The following is a 27,513-nucleotide window of genomic DNA, read 5'->3' as shown; positions in this document are numbered from 1 at the left end:
ATTTTTTTTAGGGACCACCTCACATTTGAAGTCACTTTGAGGGGTCTATATGGCAGAAAATAGCCAAAAGTGACATCATTCTAAAAACTTCACCCCTCAAGCTACTCAAAACTACATTCTAGAAGATTATTAACCATTCAAGTGATTCACAGGAGCAGAAGCAACATGGAAGGAAAAAAATAACATTTAACTTTTTAGTCACAAAAATGATCTGGTAGCAACAATTTTTTAATTTTCCCAAGGGTAACAGGAGAAATTGGACCCCAAAAGTTGTTGTCCAATTTGTCCTGAGTATGCTGATACCCTATATGTGGGGGGGGACCACTGTTTGGGCGCACGGCAGGGCTCGGAAGAGAAGCAGCGCCGTTTGACTTTTTCAACCTAAAATTGGCTGGAATTGAAATTGGACGCCATGTTGCGTTTGACGAGCCCCCAATGTGCCCAAACAGTGGAAACCCCCCACAAGTGACCCCATTTTGGAAACTAGACCCCCTAAGGAACTTATCTAGATGTGTGGTGAGCACCTTGAACCCCCTAGGGCTTCACAGGAGTTTATAACGCCCGGGCGTGAAAATAAAAAATCATATTTTTTCCACAAACATGATCGTTTAGTCCCCAATTTTTTATTTTCCCAAAGGTAGCAGGAGAAATTGGACCCCAAAAGTTGTTGTCCAATATGTCCTGAGTACGCTGATACTCTATATGTGGGAGAAAACTACTGTTTGGGCACACGTCGGGGCTCAGAAGGGAAGAAGTGACGCTTTGGAATGCAGACTTTGATGGAATGGTCTGCGGGCGTCATGTTCCGTTTGCAGAGCCCCTGATGTGGTTAAACAGTAGAAAACCCCCACAAGTGACCCCATTTTGGAAACTAGACCCCCTAAGGAACTTATCTTGATATGTGGTGAGAACTTTGAACCCCCAAGTGTTTCACTAAAGTTTATACTGCCCAGGCGTGAAAATAAAAAATCCTATTTTGTGCCCACAAAAATGATTGTTTAGTCCCCAATTTTTAATTTTCCCAAGCGTAACAGGAGAAATTGGACCCCAAAAGTTGTTTTCCAATTTTTCCTGAGTACGCTGGTGCCCCATATGTGGGGGAAAACTACTGTTTGGGCACACGTCGGGGCTCAGAAGGGAAGAAGTGACTCTTTGGAATGCAGACTTTGATGGAATGGTCTGCGGGCGTCATGTTCCGTTTGCAGAGCCCCTGAAATGGTTAAACAGTAGAAACCCCCCACAAGTGACCCCATTTTGGAAACTAGACCCCCTAAGGAACTTATCTAGATATGTGGTGAGAACTTTGAACCCCCAAGTGTTTCACTAAAGTTTATACTGCCCAGTCGTGAAAATAAAAAATCCTATTTTGTGCCCACAAAAATGATTGTTTAGTCCCCAATTTTTAATTTTCCCAAGCGTAACAGGAGAAATTGGACCCCAAAAGTTGTTTTCCAATTTGTCCTGAGTACGCTGGTGCCCCATATGTGGGGGAAAACTACTGTTTGGGCACACGTCGGGGCTCAGAAGGGAAGAAGTGACGCTTTGGAATGCAGACTTTGATGTAATGTCTGCGGGCGTCATGTTCCGTTTGCAGAGCCCCTGATGTGGTTAAACAGTAGAAACCCACCACAAGTGACCCCATTTTGGAAACTAGACCCCCTAAGGAACTTATCTAGGTATGTGGTGAGAACTTTGAACCCCCAAGTATTTCACTAAAGTTTATACTGCCCAGGCGTGAAAATAAAAAATCCTATTTTGTGCCCACAAAAATGATCGTTTAGTCCCCAATTTTCAATTTTCCCAAGCGTAACAGGAGAAATTGGACCTCAAAAGTTGTTTTCCAATTTGTCCTGAGTACGCTGGTACCCCATATGTGGGAAAAAACTGTTTAGGCACACGGCAGGGTCGGAAGGGAGTGACGTTTTGAAATGCAGACTTAGATGGAATGGTCTGCGGGCGTCATTTTCCATTTGCAGAGCCCCTGATGTGCCTAAACAGTAAAAAAAAACCACAAGTGACATTGATTTGGAAACTAGACCCCCAAGGAACTTATCTAGACGTGCCCCAACTAATCTAATGTTTCCGGTAACGAAATTTAGTAGTGCATTGAGGTGTGGTACAATTTGAAGCAATCCTTCATACACAGGCCAGGTTTTTCGGGGCAGGTGTCGCATTGATAAATGGTGTCCTTGCGTATTCCGTTTTTGTAACACACTCGGCACCTTTTTTGCGATTTACCTCTTTTTCCAGTCTGCGGGACCTCCCCCGGGAAATGCTGACCTGGTACAATACGAGCACCTTCAGTTCCGGAAGTTCTGGGGCCCGCTCCTTCCAGAGTGCCAAACATCAGGGCATTAACCACTACCTCCTGAAACTGAAGGTACGATGTATCGCTGGGGCATGCACATTGTGACAATAGGAATGCGTTGAGCATTGCCAATTGGACGATGTGCACGGCCAGCTTTTTGTACCACGCCTTGGCCTTTCTCAAAGCATTGTACGGTTGGAGGTATTGATCGGAGCGATCAACGCCCCCCATGTTTTTATTGTACCCCAGCACACATTCAGGTTTGCTGACCTGTGCCGAGGTACCCCGCACAGTGCTGAGGGCGCTGCCATCACCGTGTATGGTGGTCAAGAGAAAGACATCCCTCTTGTCCTTGTACTTGACCACCAGCAGGTGGTCGCTACATTGGGCCCTGCTCTCACCTTTTCGGAGCATCTGCCCAAGTAGCATCTTCGGGAGGCCTCTCTGATTTTTGCGGACAGTACCGCAAGCTGCGGTACCTCGCGCAAAGAGGGCTTTGTAGAGTGGGACACTGGTATAAAAGTTATCAGTGTAGAGGTGATAACCTTTATCCAGCAGTGGGTGCACCAAATGCCACACAATTTTCCCACTCACTCCCAGGTCAGGAGGACACTCAGGGAGTTCAATCCTGGTGTCCTTTCCTTCGTACACTCTAAACCTGTGGGTGTACCCTGAGGTACTCTCACACAGCTTATAGAGTTTGATTCCGTACCTGGCCCTCTTACTGGGCAGGTATAGACGGAATCCGAGCCTGCCCTTAAAATGGACCAAGGACTCGTCCACGCAGATGTTCCTTTGGAGCACGTACACTTCAGCAAACTTTTTGTTGAAGTGTTCGATGACCGGCCGAACTTTGAACAGACGGTCAAAGTTGGGGTCATCTCGTGCGAGACACTGTGCATTATCGTTATAATGCAGAAACTTGAGGATGGCCTGAAAACGCGCCCGGACCATGACCATTCGGAACACTGGAATGTTGTATAAAATATCAACACTCCAATATTGCGAAATTTCAGGCTTCTTCAGGATACCCATGTGGAGGACCAGGCCCCAAAACTTCGTCATTTCAACTGCGTCCACAGGAGACCAGTTAGTATAGGATGAAAGCGGGTTTTGCTCCAAAAATTGCCGAGTGTACAAATTAGTTTGCTCCACAATGTGGTTAACAAAATCCTCAGAGAAAAAGACTTTGAAAAAGTCAATTTCTGTGAGGCCGGTGGTGTCAAACTTGATTCCTGATTCTGCCACAAAATCAGGAATCAGTGGCTCGTAATTTTTTTTGGGGGGAGGTCCACACAGGGTTTGCTGAATCAGCTGCGGGCATGGTGGGCGCTGCCTCATCTTCTGTCCTGGAGCGTCTGCGTGGCGGTTCCGCAGGACCCGAGGAGGAAGATGAGGAGGGGGAAGAGGAAGAAGAGGATGAAGAATCCGAAAAATAAAAAAAAGTCGGATCGTCATCCTCGCTATCGGTGTCGGAGGCAAGGTAAGAATATGCCTCCTCCATTGAATAGCGCTGTTGGGAGGAACGTGATGGGCGGGACATTTTTTTGTGTAAATATGGTGCTTGGGTGTACTTTATTTATAACTGTGTATGTGGTGGGGGGCTAGTGATTGGTGCACACTATCCTGTAAGAAAAAGCTAAAAGGAAATGTGGAAAAAAAAGTCTAAAACAGCAGGACCTAGATATGGTAAGTGAATGGCGTCACTTACCAAAATTTAGTGGCTGCTGGATGTGTGCACAGGGGTGGCTCAAAGGGGGGGGGGAGGTGATAAAGAAAAATGGAAAACAGCCGGCACGAACTTTGATAAGTGAATTGCGTCACTTATCAAAATTCAGCGGCTGCTAAATGTGCACACGGAAACGGCACAAAGGGGGGTAAAAAGAGGGGGCTGGGGGGATTGGGGTGGATGAATAGAGATCGGACAGGGATCAACAGTTAGGGTTGTAGTTAGGTGGCACAAAAAGGGGAGAAAAAAATTTAAAACGGCAGGAAGGTGGCGCAAAAGTGGGGTGGAGGGGGGTGGGGGATGGGGGGATTGGGGTGGATGAAGAGAGATTGGGCAGGGGTCAGTTAGGGTTGTAGTTAGGTGGCACAAGGGGGGGAGAAAAAAAATGAAAAACGGGATGTGTGTGCGGAGGAAAAAAAAGCGAGCACGAGTGTTGATCGGTGAACTGCGTCACCAATCAACGCTCGGCTGCTGCGCACGGAGGTGGCGCAAAAGTGGGGTGGAGGGGGGTAAAAATAGGGGGAAGGGGGATGGGGGTGGATGAAGAAAGATTGGGCAGGGGTCAGTTAGGGTTGTAGTTAGGTGGCACAAGGGGGGGAGAAAAAAATGAAAAACGGGATGTGTGTGCGGAGGAAAAAAAGTGAGCACGAGTGTTGATCAGTGAACTGCGTCACCAATCAACGCTCGGCGGCTGCGCACGGAGGTGGTGCAAAAGTGGGGTGGAGGGGGGTAAAAATAGGGGGAAGGGGGATGGGGGGATTGGGGTGGATGAAGAAAGATTGGGCAGGGATCAGTTAGGGTTGTAGTTAGGTGGCACAAGGGGGGGAGAAAAAAATGAAAAACGGGATGTGTGTGCGGAGTAAAAAAAAGCGAGCACAAGTGTTGATCGGTGAACTGCGTCACCGATCAACGCTTGGCGGCTGCACACGGAGGCGGCGCAAAAGGGGGGGTGGAGGGGGTAAAAGGGGGGTGAGGGGGGTAAAAGGGGGGGTGGACGGGGGATGGGGGGGATGAAGATAGGTGGGGGGGTGAAGATAGATTGGGCAGGGGATCAGGGATCAATTAACACAGTTATAGTGTTCTTTCTTTCTTCTTTCTTTCTTCTGCAGGGATTGTGATGCTACAAGCTGTGGCACCACAATACCCAGCACAGGAGCTCTTGCTGCGTCCGACCTCTCTGCAGGAATCCTCAGCTAGAGTGAGGACCCCTGCAGACAGGTTAGACAGGTCAGAGGCAGGTCAGGGGCAGGTCACAGAGCGGTCACATCGCTGCTGTGACCTGTCATTGGTGGGATCGAATGATTACATCGATCCCACCAATCCCTGATCTGCCTGGTGACCATGGTAACTGCCTAGGATCGGAGCTCACAGCTCCGATTCCTAGGCAGGTCATGGCCAGGTCATCAGCAGGGCACAGAGCGGTCACATGGTGACCGCAGCTGTGCCCTGTGGCTGGCGCGATCGCCGATCTAATCGATCGTGCCAACCACTTCCTGCAAGCCCTGCTGGGCCTGTCCTAGGCTCCGGCCTAGGATCGGTACTATTACAGCACCGATCCGGGCCGGTACCGGCAGGGCACAGCGGCGATATTGCGCCGCTGTGCGCTGCGATTGGCGCGATCGATTAGATCGGCGATCGCGCCAATCTGGGGGCTTTTCTCCGGTGCCTGGCGTTGGTACTCAATCCTAGCCTAGATTCCTGTTGTTTCAGCCAATCTGATTGGCTGAAACAAAGAGAATTGCTGTGATTGGTTGTTCTGAATTGAACAGCCAATCACAGCTCAGAGAGGGGCGGGCCAGGGCGGAGACTGCCCGGGATGCCGAGGCCATCTATCCTGAGGTAAGATGGCATCGGCATTTTAATGCGATCACCGCGACTTAAGTCGCGATGTCGCATTAAAGGGCATGACGTAATATTCCGCCCATGGTAATTAGGTCCATGGTCACATGGACGGAATATTACGTCAATTGTAGGTAAGGGGTTAAGGACTCATCAGCCTGTTCTCGACTGGTCTTCTGGGGAGATATTCCGCTGGGGGCACCCGTGCCAAGCTCGCTGTTTGACTCCTGTCCGCCTGGCGGCCGCTCCTCGGCCGCCCCCAGACCTTCCGGGTCTCCCTCCAGCCTACAGTTCCTACGCCGATGTCTTTGATAAGAAGAAAGCAGAGGTCCTTCCTCCACACCGGCCTTTTGACTGCCCAATTGAACTTGTTCCCGATTCAACCCCCCCAAGGGGCAGAATCTACCCCCTATCTCCCGCTGAGACCACAGCCATGTCCGAATACGTCCGGGAGAACCTCGCCAAAGGCTTTATACGGAAATCCTCTTCGCCCGCAGGAGCCGGGTTTTTCTTCGTCAAAAAGAAGGACGGAACTCTACGGCCGTGCATTGACTATAGGGGCTTGAATGAGATTACCATCAAGAACAGGTACCCCCTTCCACTCATTCCGGAGTTGTTTGACCGCCTCAGAGGGGCCCAGGTCTTCTCCAAGCTGGACCTCAGAGGAGCCTATAATCTGGTCCGTATCTGCGCTGGAGACGAGTGGAAGATGGCTTTCAACACTCAAGACGGCCATTACGAGTACCTGGTCATGTCCTTTGGTCTCTGCAATGCTCCTGCGGTGTTTCAAGAGTTTGTCAGCGAGATCTTCCGGGACCTCTTGTACTCCTGTGTGGTCGTGTACTTGGACGACAACCTCATCTTCTCGCCGGATCTCTCGTCCCATAGAAAGAGTGTCCGCTTGGTGTTACAGTGTCTTAGGGAGAACCGCCTGTATGCGAAGATAGAGAAATGTCTCTTCGAACAGACCTCTCTGCCGTTTCTGGGATACATTATCTCTGACGCTGGACTGAGGATGGACCCCGAAAAGTTGTCTGCCATTTTCAAATGGCCTCGCCCCGTCGGAGTAAGGTCGATACGATTTCTTGGATTGCCAATTATTACCGGCAATTCATCTCTCACTTTTCCGCAATCACAAGACCTATTTCTGCTCTCACCCGTAAAGGGACTACACCCAAAGATTGGCCTCTGGAGGCTGAAGAGGCATTTCTAACCCTAAAACGGGCTTTCTCCACGGCTCCGGTCCTGCATCGCCCGGAGAGCAACCGACCTTTTGTACTCGAGGTGGACGCTTCCTCGACAGGTGCCGGGGCAGTATTGTCCCAGAGATCCGCCTCCGGTCGTCTGCACCCTTGTGGCTTCTTCTCGAAGGCCTTTTCTCCATCTGAGTGTAACTACTCGATCGGCGACCGGGAGCTATCTGGCCATCAAGTTGGCCTTGGAGGAGTGGCGTCACCTCCTGGACGGAGCTGTCCATCCCTTTGTCATCTTCTCGTATCACAAGAATCTGGCCTATCTCCAGTCTGCTCAGAGACTCAACTCTTGTCAGGCCAGATGGTCCTTATTTTTCACCCGATTTGACTTCGAGCTCTGTTTCCGTCCCGGCAACAAAAATACCAAAGCCAACGCTCTGTCCAGGGTCTTCCAGCGACACGAAACCACGGAGGAACCCTCGCATATCATTGACCCCACTAGGATCATCACAGTGGCTCCAGTGAACTGGCTTGCTCCTCCTCCTGGCAAAACGCTTGTGCCTGAGAATCTCAAGCGAAAAGTCCTCCTATGGGGGCACGCCTCCAAACTGACCGGCCATGCCGGGACTAAGAAGACCCTGGATCTTATCTCTTGTCACTACTGGTGGCCCACACTTCTCCAAGATGTACCCGATTTTGTGGCTTCTTGTCCATCCAGTGCAGAAAACAAAGTGCCACGAAGACCTCCGTCCGGTTTGTTGCTGCCGTTGCCCGTCCCTGCGGTCCCTTGGGAAAACATCACCATGGATTTCATCACCGACCTACCCTGTTCTTCTGGCTGCACAGTCATCTTGGTGGTGGTAGATCGTTTTTCCAAGATGGCCCACTTCGTCCCTCTGCCCGGTCTCCCCTCGGCTCTATGGACTACCTCAACGCATTGTGTCTGACCGAGGGGTTCAGTTCACCTCCAAGTTCTGGCGATCACTTTGTAAGCTCATGAACGTTTCCCTTGACTTCTCCTCGGCCTACCATCCACAGTCCAATGGGCAGGTGGAGCGTACCAACCAGACGTTGACTGGGTACTTAAATCATTTCTCCAACGCCCACCAGAACGATTGGGTTGACTAACTTCCCTGGGCAGAGTTCGCTTACAACAACCATGCTGGCGAGTCCTCGGCCAAGTCTTCGTTTTTCATTGTGTTCGGCAGACATCCTGGTGTTCCCCTTCCGATAACCTCTGCCTCCGAGGTACCCGCGGCCAGCGCTTTGTCCTCCGAATTTTCCAAGATTTTGGCTGAGACCAACACGTCACTCAAGAGGTCCGCTGATCAGATGAAGAATTATGCCAACAAAAAGAGATTGGATCCTCCACCCTATCGTGTTGGGGACAAGGTCTGGCTCTCATCCAAATTCATCTGGTTCAAACTGCCCTCCTACAAGTTGGGGCCACGCTACATCGGTCCGTTTGAAATTCTTGGACGTATCAACGAAGTCGCCTACAAATTGAGGCTGCCTGCTTCGCTCCGGGTCACGAACACCTTCCACGTCTCTCTCCTGAAACCTGTGGTGCTGAATCGCTTCCATTTCTTGCCTGATTCCGGTCCTCAGCCGGTGGGTGCCGATGATGTCTTTGAAGTGGAGGACATTATCGCCATGAAAACGGTTAGAGGTAGGACATTTTTTCTTGTTGACTGGAAGGGCTTTGGTCCTGAGGAGAGATCCTGGGAACCTCAGGAAAATATCAATGCTCCTCGTATCCTCAAGAGATTTCTTGCTAATCTCCAGGGAGGGCGGCTTAGGGGAGGGGGTACTGTCACGCCGTTCTGACATACTCACCTGGCCTCCACTCCCATGCCGTGTCTGCATACTCACCCAGCCATCGCTCCCACGCCGCAGCCCCTCGCCGCCTGACAGCCACGGCGGTCACCTCTGACAGGCGCGCGGTCGACGGCATCTCTGCATGCAATGCGCATGCGCCATAGGCCGCGGCTGCGCCTCCCTTCTGCTTCTTGTGCTCCGGCTATGTCCTGACCCGGAAGCACCCCCTGACCAATGGCAGGCCAGACAGGGGGTTCTCGTTCTCATGTGCTCCCTGCAGCAGCCTCGCAGTCCTGCTATCCGTGTCCCCTGCAGTCCTCCGTCCTACTCCAGTCCTGCCTCCGGTGTTCCTGTTCTGTCCTGCTCCAGTCCTTCGGTCCTACTCCAGTCCTGCCTCCGGTGTTCCTGTCCCATCCTGCTCCAGTTCTTCCGTCCTACTCCAGTCCTGCCTCCGGTGTTCCAGTTCCATCCTGCTCCAGTCCTTCCGTCCTCCTCTAATCCTGTCTGCTGTGTTCCTGCTTCAGCCATCCCTCCACGTTCCAGTCTACTGTCTTACTCCACTCCTGTCTCCTGTGTTCCAGCTCTGTCCTGTCATCTACACTTCAGTCCCACAATCCTACTCCAGTCCATCCTGAGCCGCCCCTCTCGGTACCGGCTAACGTGGTACTCGAACTCCTGGGCCTGCTCCTAACGGTCCCTGTATAGGGGTCAGTTCCACCTGGCAGCTCACCCGGGGCCCCTCGGTGCCACGGCCCAGAGGGTCCACTCCTGGATATTCCGGCTCCAGATCAGCCACGCTAACACTAGCTTTTACATTTCACAGCAAATGCTCAAATCACAGATATGACAGAAAATTATGTTTGATACATGAACATCCTGACTGCAAAACATATCAAAATACCTAACACAAACGAAGGTAAAAAAATATCAATATTTGGAATATTTATAGTTTTCCCAGATAAGATAAAAAAAATAGTTTGTCCTTTGGACTTTCATGGTGGCTCAATTCTTTGTGGTATAGACTTCACAAACAATAAATAATATTCCCTATCAAGCTGCTTCCAACTTAGCTGTTCTCAGATCGACTGTTCAGGACACAGCCTTGTCATGGATCAATTGTTTACATTTCCACCATAAAACCTGGATTGAGAACTGGAAAGTTTGCTGTCCATTACATTGATAAGTCTTTTCTGTAGGTAAATGCGCTTGTGTGCTCAGCACAGTGGTTCAGTGGTTAGCACTCTTAAGGCCCCTTTACATTTAGCGATGCACCAGCGATCCCGACCACGATACGACCCGGTCAGGATCGCTGGTGCATCGCTAAATGGTCGCTAGTGAGCTGCCACACAGGCAGATCTCACAGCGATGCAGCAGCGATCTAGCGGTCGTTACTTACCTTTCAGACGCGGCGATCCTGACGTACTCCCGTCCGCGTCCTCGCGTCGCTCGGCGGCGCGAGCAGGAAGCGCCCGACGAGAAATGGAGCTACGCAATCTCGCGCGATCAGCGATGGACAGCGGGGGAGCCGGTCGGAGGTAAGTATCACACATAGCGATATCGCTAGCAATATCGCTGCTACGTCACAAAATCGGTGATGCTTTAACGATATTGTTAGCGATATCGCTATGTGTAAAAACCCTTTACTTTACCATACATACAACCCCATATCATAAATTGATGGAGAATAGTGATGAGCAAATGTCTTATCCAAGCACGCTCGGGTGTTATGCGCGCATCTGGGAGTGCTCGTGTATTATGTTCACGTCCTTGCGGCTGCATGATTTGCGACTGTTAGGCTATGTGCACACATAGTTGGAAGTGCTGCTGATTCATAATTTTTTTATTTTTACCTCAATATGTCCATGTGATGGCTTATTTTTTGCAGGACGAGTTGTACTTTTGAACAACACCATTGGTTTTACCATGCCATGTACTAGAAAACGGGAATAAAATTCCAAGTGCGGTGAAATTGCAAAAAAGTGCAATCCCACACTTGGTTTTTGTTTGCTTTTTTTTGCTAGGTTCACTAAATGCAAGAACTGACCTGCAATTATGATTTTCCAGGTCATTACATGTTCATAGACATCAAACATGTCTAGGTTCTCTTTTATCTAAGTGGCGAAAAATATTCCAAACTTTGTTAAAAAAAAAAGAGAAAAAAATTGCGCCATTTTTCGATATCCGTAGTGTCTCCATTTTTCGGGATCTCAGGTTGGGTGAGGGCTTATGTGGTGCCCCTGCAGTCTCAGTCGCCACAGGATGCTGCACTTCATCCAGAGGTGTGGTACTCTGCTCTCAGGTAAGGAAGGGGCACTGCCAGGACTCACACACCAGCACCCAACACTAGTCCCCATCTGGCCAGGGGGAGTTAAGTAGAGGGTGTGGGTGGAGAAAGTAGAGAAGGGGTGGAGCTTAAGGGAGTGACAGTTGGTGGGAGGAGTTAGTGCTGAGGTAAAAAGATTGTTCTGGAAAGAGTCAGTCAGAAGGGAGAGAGAAGGAGTCACTTGTGGAGATTGAAGCTGAGTGCAGATTGTCTCCAGACTAAAAAGAGTGAGAGAGAGTGAAGATAGAGAAGCAAGAAAAGCTCCAGGAGGAGAGGAAGAAGAGGTCTTAGGGGCACGGATAGTGAGCAATCCATTCGTGGGGCCTGCATCCACTGGCGTGGTTGGTGGACGGACCAGGTCGCAGTTAGGGGACCGGCTCCAAAACTAGTGGAGAAACTAAGGACTCAGCTAGGAAACTGGAGGTGGCAATATCTGTAAGTGCTGCAGCCGACCCCACACTCATTCGCCGAAAAGGCAGACATATAGGATCCAGGGGTCTGACCAACGTCGCCTGACAAGATCTGAGTCTACTGGCTCGGGACACTGTGTGTGAAGACGCAGGGCAGGAGAGGTGGTAGCCAGTGTACTGGGACGGCCAGGAAAGGAACATCAAAGGGAGCCCTGGCAACGTGCACCCCAAGTTACCTGAGAGCTGTCTGGACCACAAGCCTAGAGGACTCAGCACCCCAGCTGGGAACTGTAACAATTGAACATGCCACTACGGAAGGACATACTCTGTTTCTGCATACTGTCCGGCAATGGTGTCTCCTTTCTCGACACGCTGTCCTGCTTGCCTGGGCTCCACCCATTCATGGGCGGAGTCACGTCTTGCTGCTCCACCTGTTTCCCCTGATTCTGCTGTAGGGGTGGGAGCTTCTTCTTTACCTGCACCCATTTTGGGTGGGCATCAATCACAGTGGTGGCACTAACTTCTTCACAGGACGCCCACAAAGGACGGCACTGCCTTCCATTTTCGCGCAGCTGACTGTCTCCTTTTCAGTGTCTGGTGCCATCTTGGGCCACAATTCAATCATCAACCCACAAGTCCCGGGAGTCTTTTCAACTAGTCCTGTAGCTGTAGGGCTTCTGGATTTGATCCTGCTGACCACTAAGTCAAATTCAGTGAGAACCTCGGCCCCTTGCACATAAAAAGACAGATAAAGTCACAGTCCTGCGGCACGGTCAGTTGCCTCTTTCACACCGGAAATGCGTTCTCCAGATGCACCACAAGCCATGACTCTTTTCCAATGTTAGTAAACAACTGGAACAAGTTCAGAAAAGAGCGACCAGAATGGTGACCAGTCAGCAAACCCTGTCTTATGTGGAAAGGTTGCAGGATTTGGGAATGTTTAGCTTGCAAAAGAGAAGAGTGAGAGGAGACTTAATAGCTGTCTACAAATATCTCAAGGGCTGTCACATTGTAGAAGGATCATCTTTATTCTCATTTGCACAAGGAAAGACTAGAAGCAATGGGATGAAACTGAATGGGAGGAGACAGATTAGATATTAGAAAAAACTTTTTAACAGTTAGAGTGATCAATGAGTGAAACAGGCTGCCACGAGAGGTGGTGAGTTCTCCTACAATAGAAGTCTTCAAACAGCGGCTGGACAGACATCTGTCTGGGATGATTTAGCGAATCCTGCTTTGAGCAGGGGGTTGGACCAGTTGGCCCTTTCCAACTCTACCATTCTATAATAAACATGAGGTAAATACAGTAATGCTTCCTGCGCTTTCCCTGCGTCTTCACCAGCTATGCAGCATCAACGGATCCCATCTTGAACTTGCGAACCAACAGTCCTCCTGTAATCACTCTCACAGACCCGGTGCCTGTCCACACTGCCCGGCAGTCCTGGTCCGCTTGTCCTTTGCCCCTTTGCCCCGGTTAGTGTAGAGCGTTCTGCCATGGGCAAGCCTGCCCGGGCTCTGCTGCTTAAGCAGGAAGTCCTTCTCCCAAGTTCCTGGGGCTATGCACTGTCCCCCTTTCAGCTCTTCCCCACTGTTAACCCCTAAGATTTTATCCCTAAGCTAAGTAGGACATTTAAGACACGACATTAAAGGAACATTACATTTACAGTAACAGATAATAAGGTGCCGCACGTGTTACATGTGCACAGTGTCCACAGGAGGGAGAAGGCAGTCAAGGATCCCCGCCACCTCCTTACAATAGTTGGGGGACCTATTGGAGGTTTTGCATTCGAGTCCCCAAGCTTCAAGTCATGCCACTGATGGAAGACCTAGGACTTATAGGTTTAAGCTACAGATTTTTCATAATCTAAAAATCCCCACCCGCTACTAAATAAGTACTATAAGTACTAAAAGTTATGGGCTTTATAATTTACATCATATCGTCATAACCCTACTATTCATGGACACCATGGAGGCAAGTTTTCTACAGATACAGTACTATACTAATAGTTAATATTAGTCCTCCTACAAGACAACACTGTACAATATGATGCGTTCTTCCATAGATTATGTGACAATACACATAATTCATCCATACAGCTGGATAAGGAAATATTCCCAGGATATGAGCACATGACTAATTTTATTTTAAAGCAGGAAAATCTGAGTTTTCCAAGTGAATCACGCTTGGTGAAATGTTGGCGTTTTACTATAGCTTTTTTTTTTGTTTTGTTTTTTTTTTTTCGTGTGTGTCATAGAAATGCATATGTTCATTCTCTTGAGTGTTTTTGAGCTTTTTCAGATGGATTTTTGGAGCCAACCTGCCTGGAAAAAGACATCATGTGCACATACCCTTAGGCCCGAGTCACAGTGACCAGTGTATGGCATCGGATGTGAAATATTAATGACCCTCGGCTCCAGCTATGCTGCCGGAGTGACATGCTACTGGGCTCCGATCCTCTCGCATCAGAGAATCTGAGCACAGGTGCGGAGGAGACGGAGAAAGTAATTTCTCCATCTCCCTTGCTGCCGGCGTCCGCGTGAATCACTCTGCACTCGGGTGACATCCGAGTGCAGTCCGATGTTTACCACTCACCCGTATGCTTATGTGGGTGCGTGTGATCTGAGTTTTGCATGCAATTGCAGCACGCTGTGGTTTTTTTTTTCAGTCCGACCTCCATCCGATCTGAGCTAAAAAAGAAATGCAGATGAGCACACAATCATAGAATAACATTGGTCCAAATGCAATTCGATTTTTAATCAGACTGCATTCTTCCGATTTATTAGCAAGTGTGCGTGTGCCCTTAGACGTAGCTTAAAACACAATGTGCTTTAGCTTTTTATGCTCCTTTATACCCGTCTTCAATGTAAATTTCCTCCTCCGGCGTTTTTAGATCCTGCTGAAGTTGCCTAACTGGATTAATGTGTTCCCCACCCCCTCCATCTCCTCTCTCATTTTTTTTTTTTTTTTGCAGAGATATACTTTTCATTGAAAGAAAGTGCATGCCGGTTATATTCTCCAGATGATTGGCCGTGGTCTTCTAAAGGATGTGACATCAATTCAGCTTTTTTGTTTGTGATTCTGTGACCTGTCGGGATCTTCATGAAGTTTTGGACTAGTTGAGAGACGGATGATATTCTTCTAGCTGAGCGGCTGCTCTAGGGTTACACAGGTATTACTGAGCTCTGCACACTGCTACATGTTCCCACAGGACTCCACTAATGCAAGACCGTACATCACTCATGTAACCAGGCACTTATTATATCCTCCAAGGAACCTGGACTTTCAAGGTGTCACAAAGATCCTATTATAAATTAAGGATGGAGTCTGAACATGGCGGTCGCTCTCAGGTCGACAGAGGTCAGCCCCCAGTAACCTACGTCTCTAACCCTCTAATGGCCGGTGAGTATATTTTACCTCTAATGTGGAAATGATAGCGGTACCCGTAGCTCATTACGTCTTATTGCCCCATGTTACTTTTACTATGTGGCGGTTTTATAGCAGTGCCGGAACATTTGTATAAAAATAGGGAAAAAAAAAATGGAGAAAGAAATTGCAACTGAAACTCAAGTGTCTATTCTGCATGGATGGGGGTGTTATTTGTGCAGTTTCTACATGAATAGTTCCATTGTTGTACTTCCCATTGATACCTTTGTGATAGCTGTACTGTAAGGTGATATATACCTGGAAGGAAATTGCGAATGAATCTGTCCATTAGCGTACACTGTATGAACGTATCGATACCAAAATAAAGAATAAAGACCAAAAAATTCATAAATAAAATAATTAAAAATGTATAAAATCTTTATTATATATAAAGGAAGTGAAAAATTGGGGGGCACCGACCCAAACAGGAGAGAAAAATGTGTACAAAGACAATATGTAAAAAAACAAATATAAAGAAAAAAAAAATTATTACATAATTATGGAAATATAACCAAGTTATACATAGCTGAATGTATAGTAGTGATCATGGCAATTGATCATAATAATGGTCATCAATGAGGTACAAATTAATGATATGCTGTAAAGTAGCTATATACTGTATGACCAGATACAAATTCCAATGTGAAAACATCAAGTAGTACATCTAAACATTGAAAAACATATGCAATCAGGAAAATAATGGATCCATACTACTAGTATGGTGTCCCCTGTGTGGATGGCGCTTGCCCCGACGCGCGTTTCGCCACTTTGCCTTTGCCTGGGGGGGGGCATATTACAGATCCATGTCCTTAAAGCGATATTTTCATCTTTTAAAATGTTGGCATAATACTAAGATATTCCATCACATTATGACGAGTGGAGATCAAACCTTTGAAACCCATGAGATCAAAGTAGCTGTGTTTCCAAGGTATAATATATTGTGGACATATGAACTATTGCAGGGTTGTAGAAAAAAAGGACATTTCCGATCAATAAATGAATAATAAAGAAGTAGTGCTACTTTATGCAATAACCATAATAGACATAAAAGGCATCTCATAGCTCATCACACTCAAATGCAATTACTTTTTTTTTGCTGATTTTCTGTTTCACCTTTAAATCCTGCGACAGCATGTAAAAAGGAGCATTGAAGCCGAGTATTCATGAGGGTAATGGAGCCAGATTCTCACTGAGCGGTTTGTACATTGGCCAGAACACCTCTGGGACACAAAATATTCACCACTGGCTCATCCAACAGGAAAATTACTGGTTATCGGGAGTACTAAGTGACAGAGAGGAACTGTTGTTTTAGTCAGAGAAGAGAACTTTGGACTTATACTGAAATCATCTGTGTTTCTCATTAACTGGAACAGTTGAAATAAAACCAAATAATTTCAGATCAGAGAAATTCAGCACAGTGAATGCAACATTAATATCAAGGATAAAGAATGACAATAACGTAATGTAGTGATTTCTCAAAAGTTCTTATTTATGTATAACTATATAACTATATGCACTTACAATGCATAAACATGTACATTGTCATTATTTTACTATATCGGTATATATATACAGTATATATATATATTATAATATATAGAGTGACATTTAAAAGTTTGGGCACCCCTGGTCAAAATTACTATTATTGTGAACAGTTAAGCATGTTGAAGATGAAATGATCTCTAAAAGGCCTGAAGTTAAAGATGACACATCTCCTTTGTATTTTTTTTTTTCTTTTTCATTTTAAATTTTACAAAAATGGAAAATAGAGCGATTCAAAAGTTTGGGCACCCTTGGAGAAGTGTGCGCTCAGATAACGTTGACCAAGGTTTCAGACCTTTATTAACCTGTTACGGTTATGATTTCTTCACTCTAATTGTTAGTAAAGGCCAGGTGATGCAAATTTCTGAGCTTAATAAAAACCCAGCCTCCTCTAACCTTGTGATAAAAAACAGCAACCATGGGTTCTTCTAAGCAGCTGCCTTGAACTTTGGAAATTGAAATGTTCAAGTCTCACAAAGCAGGAGAAGGCTATTAGAAGATAGCAAAGCAGTTTCATTTCCTCAGTTCGAAATTTAATTAAGAAAAGGCAGATAACACTGTGTTACCAAGGTTTTGTCCCTCGGACAATTTTGAGTGTTCCTGATAGATTTTTTTATACTGATTTCAGAAATGACTTCAGATTTTTCCTATCACGTAAGGTTTTTGAGAAATGATACAAAACATTATAATATTGTTATAATTCTAAAAACTCATATATGAACTTTTTTCTGAAACAGTGTATTCTGAATTTTTCAGTGAAATAACATAAATCGCTGATCTACATATATGCAAGCACGTATTATGTGAATTCCGCGCAGGCGCAGTGAATCATTCGGCTGACCGTGTACGGAGCACACCACATGTCCTGGGCAGGGGAGGAATCAAAATACAATACTGACATACTTAGAGCACGGCTGAATGGATCATGACCTTCAATGCCATTCGCTGTCCCAATGATATGGAGCGAGCAGAGAGATCATGTAACAGATTGCTACTTCTGCCCTACAAATGTAACAGGATATTCAGCAAAGAACAATAAATCAATAGAATATCTAATCTTCCTTCAGCCATAAGACCAGTGCCACACGATGAAAGTTTTCGTGTTCCAAATCCACCCAAAATATGGACAATGGAGGACAATGAAGATGAACTAACAATGTGAGTGGAAAATGAAACTGCTGCAGACCCAGACTTTGAGCCTGCTACATCTAATCCACATCTGTTCAGTCAAGCTGATCACAGTGACTTGGTCAGAGATTGAAATTGTCAAAGAGGCACGCAAAATTGTTGGGCTCAAGGCTACAAGAACGGAATCTCTTATTACCAGGAACAAGAGTTTCTGTTTTTCGCAGTCGTCAAGAAGGCCTTAATCAATTTTTCAACCATGTCGACAGTTTAACCTTTTGCAACAATGTCTTGGGGTTGTTTGATGCTCTTGGATACAAACATGACCCGAAGGAATGGCAACTGTTTATTGACTCATCAGTTTTAAGTCTGAAGACTGTTTTACTACACAACGGAAATATCTATCCTTCTATACCTATTGGACATGCCGTACACATGAAAGAAACTTATGAGAATATGGAGTTACTGTTGACCTACATTAATTATAGAAATTATAACTGAAACATATGTGGTGATCTAAAATTTGAGGCACTTCTTCTTGGACTGCAGCTTGGATATACCAAGTATTGTTTTATTTGTGAGTGGGACAGTCGTGCACGAGAAATGCACTATTTAAGAAAGGACTGGCCACGCCGCAAAAACCTGGTTGCTGGACAAATGAATGTTAAACATAATCCTCTCGTTGATCCAGCAAAGATATGTCTCCCTCCTTTGCATATTAAACTTGGGCTTATGAAGAATTTTGTCAAAGCAATGAACAAAGAATCGGAAGCCTTTTCTTACTTGCGACAGAAATTTCCAAGAATAAGTGATGCAAAGATTGAAGAAGGTATTTTTATTGGCCCACTGATCAAAGATATACTTAATGACATTAGCGTTGATGGTCTTTTGCAAGGTGCTGAACAAATGGCATAGAGAGCCTTTAAAGATGTGACCTTCAATTTTCTAAGCAACAGCAGGGCACTGAACTTTGAACAACTCATGGACAGCATGCTCACAGCATATCAGATGATGAAATACAATATATCATTAAAAATGCACTTTCTACATTCTCATTTGGACTTTTTTCCAACCAATCTTGGTGCCGTTAGCGATGAACATGGTGAAAAATTTCACCAAGACATTGTGCTGATGGAGAAAAGGTACCAGGGAACGTGGAGTAAGTCAATGCTGGCTGACTATTGCTGGAATCTTATTCGAGAAGCATCTGACACAGATTATGAACGAAAGTTTTCTGCAAAACACTTTTGAACAATTGTTTTTGCTACTGACATCGATGCACATGTATGTAGTGTCTCGGACATCATAATGTAGACTATAAACTGTTGCTGCCAACTGACGGAATAGAACATCCGCTGGCAGTATCCCCCGCTTTGAGGTGGGCTCCGGCAGTGAGCCCACCTCAAAGCCGCGACATGGCAGCTGTTTTTAGCTGTCTACAGGTGCTTCTTGGCTCTTGGACAACTATTCTGACAATTATTTTCACTCTTCTATCTGAAATCTTGTGGGAGCACATGGTCATTGACAGTTTATGGTGAAATAATATTCTTTCCACTTCCAGATTATGGCCCAAACAGTGCTCACTGGAACCTTCAGGAGTTTAGAGATTCTTCTGCAATCTCTTCTATAATAAATTCCATCAATATGTCTTGTAACAATAAGGTTACAAAGGTCTTGACACAGCTCACTAGTTTTTCCCATTATGAGATGTCTCTTGTGTGACACCTTGATAATGAGAAACCTTTTTAAACCTTTTCATCAGTTGAACTAGCTGATATTATCTTTTGCACTAAGTGTCACGATTGCTTTCTAATTACTAATAGATTTCACTTGGTGTCATGACTTTCTATGGCTTTTTGCACCTCTCTTTCTTTGTGTTCAATGCTTTTTCCCTGTGTCTTTTCTCATTATTACACATAACTTAATTTATGGACACCTATAATTTGATTTCTTTGCCTGCATTAGAATTACATTTACGTAAAAAAAAAATGGTGGTGTTCAATACTTATTTCACCCACTGTGTGTGTATGTGCATATATGTATATATACAGTATATGTGTGTGTGTGTGTTTATAACGTTTAACATTCTGAAACTATGACATGCATGTCTAGAGTAAATAGTTGACCACTAAAACAACTCTGCTGCCCAGACCATACAAACAGCTTCTTGCCATGTAATTAGAGCAATGTGCACCACACGTACATAAAATATAGTTTCAGCTGTCCACCAAAAATGTACATCCTGTCATAGTTGAACATAATGGAGCTGAACTTTTTCTTACACATGAGAGCGGATCATTCAGTTCCCGGACAAGTCTGAACTGGTTACTCTACAATAAGCTGAAAGTAATGCAAATTCTTAAACTCAAAAAACATCAAGTTCTCGGTTTAAAATCACAACAATGAATGATATTATTTGCCGTATTATTATCAGTGTACACAGAAGAAATATAATCGGTTAAGGATGTGAATCAATCCTTCTGAAATAGACACTAGTGACCAAGTATGTCATTGGCTCCACATTTATCTCCAAATGAGGCTTCTCATCAGGGGTTTGTCCACCCAACCAACAACCACTCACTGTCCTCCAGTCCCAAGATACAGCAATCACTTCTGAGGCTGGTGGTACCTTTTTCATCTTAGCATGCCTTCACCTCCAGTGACTGTATAGGCACCTGTGACCCCAGACATATTTAGGTAATTGTTGACTAAGTGGGTCGCCCTCGCACTCCCAGGGCAGCGGGGTACTCGGTACCGTGCCGGTGTCAAGGTGGGAATGTGTCACAGCAGCGGTGACCCGGTCCGTGGCCCTGGGCACCCAATATCAATGGCGGTGAAGTAGTTAATGGTAGAATAGTTTGTGACGCCACCTGTGGTGTTTGGCAAGTAAGATGGTAAGCCAACGCTGCATGCAGATCCGCTGGGACTGATGGTGTGGTGCAGCAAATATGGTGTAGCTCCCCACAGGTGGAGCTGTAGTCCCAGGGCAGTGTAGGTGCAATGGATGAGGAGAGGCACAAAATGGTATAGATGTTGTTACCCAGGTGTAGCGGTGCTGGAATAACTGGAGGACACCAGGGTGTGCGGTTCCAAGGCTTTACTCACTGTTTGCAGTTCACACAACTGCCTGCCTCCATACTGTGTTCTCCAGGTCAGGGCTCCAGCCAACCTCCAGGCAGGATAGGATTCTCCCTTCCACACTCCGCCAACATGTACCTTACTGAACAACTCCTCCATTGCGCCTTTAGGTGCGAAGCACTCCAGTACTTAGTTACCCTGGAATGCCTCTCTCTAGGTGTTCCTAGTCTTTTCTTGTATGACAGACAGCTGTAGCCTGCTTCGGGGACTCCTCACTGCGTCCCGGTTCTCTATTCAGTTGCTGTTGTGTCCCAAGTCTTTGATGGGAGCAAGGCGTTAGTGGCTCACTACTCCTCCGGTGTCTGTTGCCGGACATAAAGATCCAATCAACCTCGGGGACCAGGCCCCGGCCTTTGCGCTCTCTGGACTGGAAGGGTTATCTCTCTTTCTCAACCTGCTTCCCACCGTCCTTCTATTCTCCTTCGTTCTGATCTGTTCTATCTCTCTCTTATGGAATCTGTAGTCTTCAGTCTACGTCTCTTTCTCCTTCTCTTCCTTCCCTAGGGAGCTCGTTCCACTAAGACCAGTCCTCAGCCTCTCCTGACTGACTGCCTTCCTCCGCCTTGAGCTCCCCTCAGGCTGACCTGCTGTCAGCCTGCTCTCTCTCTGGGACTCACCCCAGACTGACCTTCTGTCAGACTGACCTGAAATCCTACACCTTCCCTCTCTTTTATATCTAACTCCACCCGCCTCCCCAGCACCTCTTGTGTTACGAAGCCAGGGACCACAAAAGGCATCCCATGACCTTTCCAGCATAAAGCATGGATGGGTCCCTGCTGAACTATCCTGTGTGTGGGGTGCAGGTGTTGGAATGCGGAAAGGAGTTCCCAGCCTACCTGGATGGTGGGGCACTACACCTTAGGAGAAGGTGCAGTACCTCTGTGGCGACTGAAGCCTCAGGGGCGCCACATATGGGTTCACAAAGCATTTAGGGGGTGCACTTAACGCATCCGTTACATAGCGGCATTAACGCTATGTAACGGATGCGTTAACGCACCTATACACTGCTATAGACAAGCGCATCGCTAACGCATGTGTTAGCGATGTGCCGTCATTCTGTGATGGACCCTCGGATGCTGGCTGCAGCATCTGAGAGTCTGTCACTGCTAGCGCAGATGGAGCATCTGCGCTAGCGGGATCACATAACACGATCACATTATGGGAGTAGCGTTAATGCAGTCCATCAACGCTATGCATTGAACGGACTGCATTAACACTTTGTGAACCTGCCTAAACAGTGTATTAATTATGTAGCCTGTGGCAGACACAGATATAAGAGGGCGCTGTGCAAGAAAAGTATAATTGCTAATCATAATGCATCTGCTGCTTTGGAGGTGGTGGTGGCCCCTCTTACCTCTTCTGCCTGTGAGGCTACACAGTTTTCACCAATGGTATGTCTCCTCCTGAGATAGGCCATTGTTGACTTTGTAATGGTTCCAGTTATAGGACTTTGGCTTTTTACTTTCTTTCGATCTTTGATTTAGACAGATTTCACACATTCATATATCACAATCTTAGTACAGCTCGGCCTCGGCTCTCTTGACCCAAACTCAACAGCCGCATAGATTGTTGTGTTTATATCGGGAGACCTGTGACTGATCCACATATCTCAGTCTATACTTGGAACATGAACAATCGATGTGTGAAACCAGCCTTAGGCTACTTTCACACATCAGGTTTTCGGCGTCAGGCGCGATCCGGCGTCGTGCCGGAGCGCCGGATCCGGCAAATATTTCATAAAACCGGATGTGACGGATCTGTTTTTCTGCCGGATCCGTCTTGTTCTTGACAGACAAAACCGGATCCGTCTCATCCGGTTCATCCGTTTTTCGATCCGTTTTTCGATGGATTACGCCGGATCCGGTTTTTAAAAACACCCCTTGTGGCCTTCCGAACGGGATTGGCTACTGGAAAACTATATATAGCGTGTTCCTACAGCCCTTCTTTGACAGGTTGTAGAGGAGAAAGTGCAGGTTGGAGAGAAGAGCAAGTTACTGGCGAAGATGGATGTTGTCATTGGAAATATTTTGAAGAATTTGGCGGATTTTACAGCGGAGGCGAATCGTTTGAGGGTGATTGTTCTGGAGAAGGAGAGAGCGAGACAGCAGCGCATCAGGCATCGTAGACGACGTTTGTGGATCCACCCCATCACAGCCAAGAGAATGACGCGTGGGGTCTATTCTACACTCTGCATGGACCTTCGACGAAACCCGGATACATTTTTTGGATATGTTCGGATGAAAATGGAGAATTTTGATTACTTGGTGGAGCGCATTGCACACCTCATAAGAAAAGCAGACACCTATTGCCGCTTCTCTGTTTCACCCGCAGAGCGTCTGATGGTGACTTTAAGGTAAGCCACATTTATTGGATATGCTCGCATCAGAGCACACTTTCACTGCAATCTTGTTGGTGGTAGTTTGTATCTCCAAGTGTTATAGCTGAGTTTTGGTATGTAATGCTGTGATTTAAAACTAATTGATTGTTTTTTAATTCCACACAGATTTCTTGCAACTGGAGAATCCCTTTCGTCACTGCATTTCCAGTACAGACTCGGGATTTCCACCATATCTGGAATAGTGAAGTACACATGCCGTGCACTGTGGGACTCCTTGCTGAAGAGTTTTTACCAGAGCCCACAACAGAGAGGTGGATTGAAATTTCAGAAAAGTTTCAACAGATATGTCAGTTTCCCAACTGCTTGGGTGCTGTGGACGGGAAACATATCCGCATTGTAAAGCCAGCCGGATCGGGATCGGAATATTTCAATTACAAGAAATATTTTTCAATTGTCCTCATGGCCATCGCTGACGCGGAATACAAATTTATTGCTGTTGATATTGGGGCCTATGGCCGCTCCAATGACTCTCAAGTTTTCAAACTGTCTGCCATGGGGCGTAAACTGTATGGAAACACCTTCCAGTTCCCACCCCCTAGACCGCTGCCGCAAACATCTGGTCCACCTATGCCATTTGTCTGTGTAGGGGATGAAGCCTTCCAGCTGTCAGAACACCTTTTGAAACCGTACGGTAGCAGAGGATTGTCAAGAACAAAACGCATTTTTAATTACCGCCTCACAAGAGCAAGAAGAATGGTTGAATGTACCTTTGGTATTCTGACAGCCAAATGGCGGGTCCTATTGACTGCGATCAACCTCAAGACAGAAACTGTGGACGAGGTGATCAAAGCTTGCGTGGTACTCCACAATTTTGTTATCTGCAAGGAACCCATTTCCATTGAGGACACCTCTGAAGAAACCACCTTGCAAGATTACCATGACATTACCACTAGAAGTTCTGTGACGGTTTCAGTAATGAGGGACAATTTTGCACTATACTTTGTCACCTCAAGGCAGAGTACACTGGCAGGATGACAGAGTGTGAAAGATTTGTGCCCTTAACCAAAATTGTGTACCTTCTGTACCAACAGTATATACCTTTGCCAACCAAAGTTGGCTATCTTGTCATGGTCTTACTATTTTTAGCTTTAGGCTACAGGTGTGTACCTGGTTGTGTTTTATGCAAAGTATTTCACCTTTTAACAAAAGTTGTGTACATTGTTAGGAAATCACCAACAATAAACACAACTTTTTAGGTGAAATCGTTGCTTCAAACACAACCAGGAACACAACTGTGGCAAAAAGTTAAAATTTACCCACAGTTATATACCTAGTTTTGAATACCATTTTACCTTTTAAATACCCTGTATTTAACCTTTTTGGCCGCAGAAAGAAATGACAGACAACCAGTGTAAAATAATTTAACTTTTATTGAAAAATTTTTTTTTTAGTAAACTGTTTTTAAATTTTAATAAACTTTTTTAATAAAGCTTTGAAACCATAAAACTGGTCATTTTTATTAAAATACACACATATTATAAATCTGTGTAGTGTGGGGTGGAAATACTGCTGAAGGGGCTGCGGGACACTTCGACACTGGGAGTGTGGAGAGAGGACTGGGATCGTGGTGGGGAAGGAACAGTTAGAGGTGAAGGTGTGGAAAAAGCTACAGAATGGGTGGACATGTGGGAGGCAGAAGAGGTGGTGGGCGGTGGAGTGGAGGGTTGGGCAGGGACTGTAGGAGCAGATGATGTTGATGGCAAGTTGTATGGGGAAGGAGTTTGGTATGGGGCAGGTTGCTGGAAGTGGGGAGATGTCTGGTACTGGGGAGGTTGCTGGTACTGGGTAGGTTGCTGGTACTGGGGAGGTTGCTGGTACTGGGGAGGTTGCTGGTACTGGGGAGGTGGATGGTATGTAATAGGAGGGGGAGGATGGAAAGTGGCTGGAGGGGGTGCAGGTGGAGGAACTACTGGGGTGGGAAGAGGAGGTTGGGAGGTAACGTGCTGGAGAGCACCGTGGCATGAATGCATTACATGCATCTGCTGGGTAGGAGATAGCGTTTCCATGCGCTCCACAACAGACCTGAAAAAGGTGTGGTTTGGCGAAGATCTTGCTTCTGAATGCATGGTTTGCAGAAGTGTCTTCACCTCCAGAATGCTGGAGTTGATCTGCTGAAAGCCTGTGGAGATTTGCTCTGACAAGACTTTTAGACAGTTCTGGAAAGATGCATTCAGATGCAAGAACTCTGGCGCATAAGTCTTTTCCTGACCCCTCTGCCGCTGCCGCCCAGTACCCGCAGGTGTACTAGAGGTGGCAGGGGCAGAAGGGTGGGGTAAAGGGAAAGCGATCTCCTCACCAGCAGCTTCATGTAATGTAGGCGGCCACGATGCTCCTGTGCTGGTGGATGGGACAGAGGGGTCGAATGAGTGGGAAGGCTGTGAAGGTGCAGATGTACCGGGTCGGTCGAAGTGTCCCTCGGTGCCGGTCTCCTCAGGGATCGCCTCAGAAGGGTCCAATCGTGCAGGCTCCCGAGTGCTGCTCACCGTGCTGTGGAATAAAGAGAAAAAAAAACAATTAAAAAAGTGACATGGTATGGCCCTGGCTGAAAAAAAATTGTTACATCTAAACATTTTTTTTCACATGTGGTGTGTAATATTTACCTTCTGGTGAGCATTGTTTCCCGGAGGAACGACAGGGATTGTGCGTACTTGTACTTGCTCCTGCGTCCCCCAGATCCACTCGGGGCCCGCATCTCTTTATTGAACTCCTTCTTGAAACGATCCCTCACAGACCGCCACCGCTTCACAATTCTGTCCCCTGAAACGAGAAAGGAGTGGTTAGTATACAACATCAGTGTTTCCCAAACTCCAGTCCTCATGGTCCCCAGGGGTCATGTTTTCAGGATTTCCATAGTAAATAGAAATCCTGAACACATGATCCGTGGGGACCACGAGGACTGTTGTTCGGGAAACACTGGTTTACATCAAGCAACTGGTACTGTATATACTTACGCTCTTTAATCTGGGCCCGAGCATCGAGGTCCTCCCAGCGGTCCACAAGGAGCGAACAGATTTCCTCCCAGAGTCGTCGGGTAACGATCAGGTCAGCGTGGCGGCGGTCAGCCATATTCCAGAGCGGCTCCCTTTCTCTGACGAGATCGATGAGGTGGTCCACATCGATTCCTCCATCCTCACCGTCAGAGTCGGGAGCACGCTGTGAAGGCTGTTAAAGAAAAAGACAAAAATAACATAATTAGCCTCCACAAAAGAAATGAAATAAAAAGTGCAAAAAAACAAAGCAAAAATATTTATACTTACACGCTGGTGACCGCCGCGTTGATGTCGCCGACGACCCTGGGAGGCACTGCGAGGACCTCTTGGCCGAGCACCAGATTGGGAAGACTAGAGAAGAAAACAAAAAATGTTATGTCTTTGGATGTAGGCATTTGTTTGCTGTGTGTGGTCTGCAGAACATTGTTTTCTATGTGTTGTGTGTAGTGTGATGTTGTGTTTCTGCGTTTGATGCCAAAAACTTACCAATTGTGAGCCCACTCCAGGTGTCTGTCCACCCCTTCCTTCTTCTTCTGGGAGCTCCTCTTCATCTTGTGATTCCTGTTTTGAAATAAAAGGCAATGAATAGACATATATTACAGAGATGATGGATTTTGGAAATAAAAACTTACCGTCAAACGCTGACGATGAGAGGGAGGGCTCCCAGAAGAAGATGTGCTGTCTTCCTGCTGGCCAGACTCCATGGCTGTGGGTGGTGTTACAGCTGCTGCCAGTGCTGCCAGTGCTGCTGCTGCTGCATCTCTTGGGCGGCTGTTGAATAAAGAGAAACAAAGGGCCAATGAATATCTTGATATTCCATGGCCCTAGTTTGGAGGAATGGGGGATTTGATAATTACCGTCTCTCATCTGCTGCTGGACTCCCCTCCTCAGCATTTTCCATTTGCTGCTCCATTTGGCGTGGTGGTGCTGATGGTGCTGCAGTGGTCTCCTGCCTTCTCCTGTGCCTGGTTGCTGTCTTGGGTGGCATGTTGGGTGTGGCTGAGGGTCCCACTGTCTTGCTTTTATATATGTGTCTTGTGGGCAGAGCTACTGAGCATGCTCAGACCAAAAAAACCGGATCCGGCCACCGGATCCGGCTGTCGCCGGATCCGGCGCATTGCGGCGCTCATAGGCTTTCATTGTGTGAAAAAGCCGGACGCGCCGGATCCGGCGTGTCTGGCTTTTTCGCCGGAGACAAAAAACGTTACAGTAGCCGTTTTTTCCAGACACCGGATTGAGACACATTGCCGGATCCGGCGAAAACCGAATGAAACGC

General features: G+C 46.7%; 1 protein-coding gene across 2 annotated transcripts in view; it reads left to right on the top strand.

The window, feature by feature from the left end:
* Positions 1-14,679: 14,679 nt before the first annotated feature.
* The window catches only part of ASB9 (ankyrin repeat and SOCS box containing 9), a 55,117-nt gene continuing 42,283 nt past the window's right edge, over positions 14,680-27,513 (top strand). The window contains exons 1-2 of one of the 2 annotated variants that reach the window (XM_073565245.1): positions 14,680-14,790; positions 14,892-15,020. In XM_073565245.1, the coding sequence (XP_073421346.1) occupies positions 14,939-15,020 (82 nt within the window). In that variant the 5' untranslated portion in view covers positions 14,680-14,790; positions 14,892-14,938. Of the gene's footprint in view, positions 14,791-14,870; positions 15,021-27,513 lie in introns of both variants that reach the window. The other variant, XM_073565242.1, reaches the window with a different exon arrangement.

The sequence above is a fragment of the Dendrobates tinctorius genome, unplaced genomic scaffold (genome assembly GCF_039654945.1).
Source record: "Dendrobates tinctorius isolate UK_male_01 unplaced genomic scaffold, ASM3965494v1 ptg000016l, whole genome shotgun sequence".
Taxonomy (NCBI): domain Eukaryota; kingdom Metazoa; phylum Chordata; class Amphibia; order Anura; family Dendrobatidae; genus Dendrobates; species Dendrobates tinctorius.
The sequence above is the reverse complement of the archived record's forward strand: the minus strand, read 5'-3'. Positions and strand labels throughout refer to the sequence as shown.